At 38.7% G+C, this 7,661-nt stretch overlaps 1 protein-coding gene across 1 annotated transcript; it reads left to right on the top strand.

The window, feature by feature from the left end:
* Positions 1-729: 729 nt before the first annotated feature.
* Positions 730-2,048, top strand: LOC136227581 (chlorophyll a-b binding protein 6, chloroplastic). Its single transcript, XM_066016280.1, has 4 exons — positions 730-970; positions 1,056-1,158; positions 1,409-1,697; positions 1,789-2,048. Exons 1-4 carry the CDS (start codon positions 783-785, stop codon positions 1,938-1,940), a joined length of 732 nt encoding a protein of 243 aa, XP_065872352.1. The 5' UTR covers positions 730-782; the 3' UTR covers positions 1,941-2,048.
* The last annotated feature ends 5,613 nt before the right edge of the window (positions 2,049-7,661 follow it).

Raw genomic sequence — 7,661 nt, 5'->3', positions numbered from 1 at the left:
TATAATTTTAGAATTGCTAATTTGATTTTTTAACATTATATTAGTTAAATAATGTTATACAATTAATCCGTGCAATGCGCTGATCTTCGACTAGTTGAACTATAAAAAAAAAAGTCAAATTTTGACAAAAAGAAAATTAAAATATTAAATAATTGTCGGTTACAAATATTTGATTTTCTTACCTAGATCATATGTATAATCATTGAGATAATTCTGATTAGGGTTTAATCACGGTTAAATTTTCTTATTGTTGTATTTAATGAAAATCGAAACTAATATCTCTTTTCACAAACTCAGGTTGCTTGCCTTGATAAACTAAGGTACAACTTATAGATAAAACACATATTTTATTCTTAATATAAACTTTTGTTTTTACTTTGAGAGTAAAATATGTTAGCAATAGATAGGTTTCCATTTTATTTATGTAATACAGATCCTAAATTGGTTAATGTTGTCAAAGTTAAACTGAATTATTTTCCATTACAAAATGAAGTTAAGGGACTAAATTGTTAAAACAATAAAAACTGAGAAACCACAATTGTAATTTAACCAATAATATCATGTAGTGGCAACGTGGCAGTGAACCTCCGCCATAAAATGAAGTGGATATGGCAGATAGCCAAGCAATCGGATTAACAAATCCTACGTGGCCCAATAGCAAGTTCGTCTTAGCCAATTAAAAATCCAGATATAGATTTTGCGTGCATCTTCTTCATCTCCCATTTTCAGATATACTTACTTGTCTACTCGACTTCCATCATTCATTCTTCCACAGTCGTACAATGGCTGCTAAGACATTGATGAGCTGTGGAATCGCCACTGCTTTTCCTTCTCTTCTTTCTTCTTCTAAATCCAAATTCGCTTCTTCTATCCCTCTTCCTGCCGTTAATGGCTACTCTCGTATCTCCATGACTGCTGATTGGATGCCTGGTCAGCCCCGACCTCCTTATCTCGATGGATCTGCTCCTGGGTGAGTAGTTATTTACGGTTTTTAATCTGTACTAATTGCTGAAAAGAATGATTGCAAGGTGTTTGATGTTTTGTTTTTGTATCAGTGATTTTGGATTCGATCCACTTAGATTGGGAGAGGTTCCTGAGAATCTTGAGAGATTCAAGGAGTCTGAACTCATCCACTGCAGATGGGCTATGCTTGCTGTTGTAAGTTCCTAATTCCTATTATGTTTTCTTAATATTAGCTTTCTTGGGGATTTTAGAATCATTGCATAATTGTTGGATTGGATAGAATTAGGAAAAGGTACATATTTGGGGTAAGGTTTTGTTGGGAAGAAATTCAATATTATTATTCAAAATCGTTACATTATTCACTGCTAGTGAAATCTTTGCTTAATTTTATCTATTCAAGGTAAAAAATCTTCAATAAAATAAAAGTGTTAATGTAACTTTGCAGCCCGGGATGTTAGTGCCAGAGGCATTGGGTTTGGGGAACTGGGTAAAGGCACAAGAATGGGCAGCACTTCCAGGAGGACAAGCAACCTACCTTGGGCAACCTGTTCCTTGGGGTACTCTCCCTACCATTTTAGCCATTGAGTTTCTAGCCATTGCCTTTGTTGAGCACCAACGCAGCATGGAGAAAGACCCTGAGAAGAAGAAGTACCCTGGTGGTGCTTTTGACCCTTTAGGCTACTCTAAAGACCCTGCTAAATTCGAGGAATTCAAGGTCAAGGAAATCAAGAATGGTAATCATTCTAATTTTTCTCTTAACTAAATTCAATCAATCAATCAATCTAATTTGAATTAATGCTAATTAAAGTTTGGTTGAATATGTAGGTCGGCTAGCATTGTTGGCTTTTGTTGGATTCTGTGTTCAACAATCAGCATACCCTGGAACAGGACCATTGGAGAACTTGGCAACTCATTTGGCTGATCCATGGCACAACAATATTGGAGATGTAATCATCCCCAAAGGCCTTTTGCCTTGAAACATTTCTTTTGTTTTCTTGTGCTTCCATTGTAAAATTCCATTTAACCTGCTCTATGAAGAAACATATGTTCCATATATATGAGATGAGCCCCCTCTAGTTTTACAATCTTTGTTTTCTTCTAAATATTGTGAAAGAAAACTATCAAGTCTTACTTACATCCACTAAGAAAAGCTTTATATATGTTTTTAAGATGATAATAAGAATATATAAACATACATGCATAAATAACACCATGTGTTATCATATCTAGCTGGTTATTTTGTATCTTTATCAAAATATGAATTGCATAAGAATTCTTGCCCAACAACTATCTGATAATTAATTAAAGAAATTATCTGACACTGCCGTTGAGTTGTATTTTATCTATACTGTACTAGCACAAATATGAATTGCATAAGAATTCTTGCCCAACAACTATATGATAATTAATTACAGAAGTTATCAAAATATTTCTTAACTAAAAAAAAGGCAATATAAAAAAAGAATAAAAAAATGTAAATTACATGACAAATATCAATAGGAATCCATAGTTAAAATTATAGGATTGTGATTGAGATTCTAATAAAATTATATGATTGTGGTTTGAGTCTGTCGTAATGCCTTGAATCATGGGTTTCCTATTCGGAGTAGTATTGGGCTTCGGATTCCTAGTTGGATTAGGATCATGGGTTCCTAGTTGGATTGGGATCATGGGTTCCTAGTAGGATTATGTTAGATTGGGTATTATAAATACCCCATTATGTAAACCTAATCATTGTAATCTGATTTTCGCCTCCTAATAATACTATTCTCCTTCTGCCCGTGGACTAGCCAACACAACGTTGGTGAACCACGTAAATCTGTGTTTTTCGATTGCTTGTTTATTTATCTTTCATTAATTCCGCACAACAAACTGGTATCAGAGATTTCGGTTTCCGATCGGGGTTTTGTTTTCTGGAGAGAAAGATGTCTGCGATGAACGTGAAAATCGAAAAGTTTACTGGGAGAAATAGTTTCAGTCTATGGCAGATCAAGATACGGGCTTTGTTAAAACAACAAGGTCTGTGGACGCCGTTGAAGAAGGCAACGGGAGAAGTCACTGCTGAGATGACGATTCTGGAAGAAAAGGCACATTCAACAATTATGTTGTGCCTCGCAGATAACGTCATCACTGAGGTCTCAGACGAAGAGACTGCTGCCGGTCTGTGGATGAAGTTAGAGAGCTTATACATGACAAAATCTCTAACGAACAAACTTCTTCTGAAACAACGTCTGTTTGGCCTGCGAATGCAGGAAGGTACGCAACTCAGGGATCATTTAGATCAATTGAACACATTATTACCAGAATTACGTAATATTGATGTGAAAATTGAAGATGAAGATGCTGCTTTGATTCTGTTGGTGTCTTTACCGCTTTCATATGAGAATTTTGTTCAATCATTTATTGTTTGTAAAGATTCTGTGACTCTAGAAGAAGTTAGGTCATCTCTTCATAGCAGGGAGTTGCGCCATAAGGCGAACAATACATGTGCAGATAATCAGGCCTCTAGACTGTTTGCCAGTGACAGTAAGGGAAAGGGAAATGGTGGAAAGAAGTCTAAGAAGCCGTTCTCAAAGGGTCCCAAGCCAGACGACACCTGTAATTACTGTAAGGAGAAAGGACATTGGAAAACTGATTGTCCAAAGAAGAAGAAGAAATCAGAAAATCAACCAGGTTCTGCTGCTGTAGCAGATGGTGACATTAGCTCTGAAAACGATATCGCTCTAGTTGCTGATGGACACACTCATCACTCTGATGTGTGGGTTCTTGATTCAGGAGCATCTTATCATATTTGTCCAATGAGAGAGTGGTTTTCAACTTATAAGCAGGTAGATGGAGGTAGCATTTCAATGGCTAATAGTCATGTCTGCAAAGCAGTTAGAATAGGCTCGATCAAGTTGAGGACACATGATGGTAAGTTCTGCACGTTGAACGAAGTCAAGCATGTTCCATTGATGACGAAGAATCTGATATCTCTGAGTCTGTTAGACAGTAGGGGTCTCAGCTGGTCAGGAAAAGATGGAGTTCTACATGTCTGTAAAGGTTCTGATATGATTCTGAAAGGTGTGAAGCATGGTACTTTGTATTTCCTGCAAGGTTCCACTATTACAGGTTCAGCTAATGCTGCATCGTCAGAGATTGACCAGGAGGATATGACAAAGATATGGCATATGAGACTTGGTCATATGGGCGAAAGAGGGATGCAGATTCTATCAAAGGATGATCTTCTTGATTGTCATAAGGTCAAGAGTCTGGAGCTTTGTGAACACTGTGTCTTTGGGAAACTACATTGCAGCAAGTTTCCCAAAGCTATTCACATAACAAAAGACACACTTGATTACATCCACTCTGATTATTGGGGTCCATCTCGAGTTGAGTCTTTGGGAGGTCACAGATATTTTATGTCTATGATTGATGATTATTCAAGGATGACTTAGGTCATAATGATGAAGCATAAAAGTGAAGCTTTCAAGAATTTCAAGCAGTGGAAAGCATTGGTGGAAAACCAAACAGGAAAGAAGATAAAAAGGCTGCGAACTGATAATGGTCTAGAATTCTGCTCGTCTGAGTTTGATCAGTTCTGTAAGGATGAAGGGATTGCTCGGTATCACACAGTCAGGAATACACCACAACAGAATGGTGTAGCTAAACGAATGAACCAGACATTACTGGAGAGGGTGAGATGCATGCTCTCTAACGCTGGGTTAGATAGAAGATTCTGGGCTGAAGCGGTGAACACAGCATGTTATCTGATTAACCGCGGACCACACACCGGCATATAGCTTAAGACGCCTACAAAAATGTGGTCAGGAAAGGTTGCTGATTACTCGAATTTGAAAGCTTTTGGGTGCAAAGTTTACTATCATGTTAATGAGGGTAAGCTAGATCCAATAGCCAAGAAGGGAGTGTTCGTAGGCTATGGAGATGGAGTTAAAGGCTTCAGGATCTGGTCTCCATCAGAGAAAAGGGTCATTTTGAGCAGAAATGTAGTCTTTGATGAAAAATCTATGCTTAGACCCATTGTGAAGCCTACAACTGCAACAGAAACTGATAGCATTGATAAACAAGTGGAGTTTCAAGTCATACAGAGTAAGAGTGGCTTGAAGGAACACCAGGAGCCCATATGATTGTTGTGTCTATTACAATAAAGTGGAAGATGAGTCTTTTATCTATCTGGTGTTGTATGTAGATGACATGTTGATAGCTGCAAGGAAGAAGCACGACATTCAGAAGTTGAAGGGTCTTCTCAGCGTAGAGTTCGAGATGAAGGATTTGGGTGCAGCTCGGAAAATTCTGGGAATAGAGATTTACAGGGACAGAAGCAAAAGGAAACTTTTTCTGCCAGAGAAGGGCTATATTCAGAAGATCTTGTCAAGATTTGGCATGTCTACCGCAAAGCCCATAGATACTCCTAGTGATGCAAGTGCACATCTGTCTATTGCTTTTGCACCTAAGTCTGCTGAAGAGAAGGAGTACATGTCTCGAGTTCCCTATGCCAGTGCAATAGGAAGCTTGATGTATGCAATGGTCTGCAATAGACCTGATCTTGCACAGTCTGTTAGTATTGTTAGCAGGTTTATGGGTGAACCTGACAAGGAGCATTGGCAAGCTGTGAAGAGGATCTTTCGGTACCTAAAAGGTACATCTGACGTTGGTCTCATTTATGGAGGTGATACAAAGTGTTTGGTGACAGGTTTTTCAGACTCTGATTATGCTGGAGATGTTGACAGTAGAAGATCTATGACTGGTTATGTTTTCACTCTTGGCGGTTCAGTTTTCAGTTGGAAAGCTACTTTGCAGCCTATAGTGACTTTGTCTACAACGGAAGCAGAGTATATGGCACTGACTGAAGCTGCTAAGGAGGGGATTTGGCTTAAAGGACTGGTTAGTGATCTTGGTTTACATCATGATCAGGCTACAATGTATTGTGACAGCTTGAGTGCAATCTGTTTAGCCAAGGATCAGGTTCATCATGAGAGGACCAAGCATATAGATGTGAGGTATCATTTTGTGAGAAGTGAGAAGAGGGTCAAGGTGAAAAAGGTAGGCACTGCTGACAATCCGGCTGACATGTTTACCAAGCCTGTTCCACATAGCAAGTTTCAACACTGTTTGGACTTGCTAAATGTCAGAGATTATTAGTTGCCCTGTGGGGGCGACTCTGAGGCAGAGGGAGAAGTCTGTTCATCTGACACTATCATGGGTGCATCTGTTATGTTTTCAGGAGGATTCAAGTCAATGTGGAGATTTGTCGTAATGCCTTGAATCATGGGTTTCCTATTCGGAGTAGTATTGGATTTCGGATTCCTAGTTGGATTAGGATCATGGGTTCCTAGTTGGATTGGGATCATGGGTTCCTAGTGGGATTGGGATCATGGGTTCCTAGTGGGATTAGGGTCATGGGTTCCTAGTAGGATTAGGTTAGATTGAGTATTATAAATACCCCATTATGTAAACCTAATCATTGTAATCTGATTTTCTCCTCCTAATAATACTATTCTCCTTCTGCCCGTGGACTAGCCAACACAACGTTGGTGAACCATGTAAATCTGTGTTTTTCGATTGCTTGTTTATTTATCTTTCATTAATTCTGCACAATAGAGTCATTTTCAAATATAGACTATACAGTGCAGCTAGGCTTGCCTGAGAGACCAAGGTACCTTTGTGGATCGGTGACGGAGGAGGTTCACAGCTAGCCACGAGTCCGATTCAATCCAAAGTCGGTGCCACCCCATTTCCCATGCCATCTGCACTGCCAAAATAACTGCCTGAAGTTCTACGAGATATGCATCAATGCTGCCAGTAGGAAACACATAACAGCCTTTAGTAAACCCTCTCTCCGTGCGAAAAATACCCCCTAAACCAGCAGTACCATTTCCGTTGAAGGCAGACCCATCTGTGTTGACTTTTGTGCATCCCACCGGTGGTGCTATCTAATGAACATAGATATAGTCAGAAGCAGGTGGAGGGTGTCGCAGAGGTACAAAGTGGAAGCTGCTACTGATATCAGGACCACCAAAACCTGCCTCACGGGCACAGACCCGAAGCCGAGTGATAGCCATTTGTATTGAAAGGAGATCATCATAAAAAATTGCTTTGTTTCTGGAATGCCATACCAGCCACGAACAGGAGATTACTGCAACCTTCCAGGGGGGCCTAAAGCATCGCAGAAGCCGGCGGTCCTGCAAAACTGAAAAGAAAGTGGAAAAAGGAATAGTAGTAACTACATCGCATCCAAACATTGCACCAATTTCAGCCCATAAAGCAGCAGCGAATGAGCAAGTGACAAACTTTAATATATCGAGGAAAACAATTGGCATGACTTTTAATTGGTAAGATCCAATTAATATTTTAATATAAAATAATGAGATAAAATACCAATTTTAGTTCTAACATTTTAACATTTTAAGTGAAGTGCAGATTTTGTAAATGTTGTATGTTCTAGACAGGGGCGGAGCCAGGACTGAAACCTTGGGGGGGTTCCATTGTACGTAGAATTTTTTTTTTGTACGACGATTCAAGAATTTGATTCCGATTGCAAATGTATTTATATACAAAAGTTTTTTTGAATTTTTTTTTCGATATATTCATTGTTCACTAGTAATTGATTGAACTAAAATCTAAAAAATACCTAAACATCAACAATCCAATTCAATCAAAATCCCTAAATATCACTAATTCAACTTAATTCGCCAATT

This window comes from Euphorbia lathyris, chromosome 4 (assembly GCF_963576675.1).
Source record: "Euphorbia lathyris chromosome 4, ddEupLath1.1, whole genome shotgun sequence".
Classification (NCBI taxonomy): Eukaryota; Viridiplantae; Streptophyta; class Magnoliopsida; order Malpighiales; family Euphorbiaceae; genus Euphorbia; species Euphorbia lathyris.
This window is presented reverse-complemented; position numbering and strand designations above follow the sequence as displayed.

Coding starts and splice junctions, on each gene's coding strand:
- LOC136227581 (XM_066016280.1), top strand. CDS start 783: ATGGCTGCTAAGACATTGATGAGCTGTGGAATCGCCACTGCTTTTCCT. Junction 1,159..1,408: donor GATGGGCTATGCTTGCTGTT/GTAAGTTCCTAA, acceptor GTAACTTTGCAG/CCCGGGATGTTAGTGCCAGA. Junction 1,698..1,788: donor GGTCAAGGAAATCAAGAATG/GTAATCATTCTA, acceptor TTGAATATGTAG/GTCGGCTAGCATTGTTGGCT.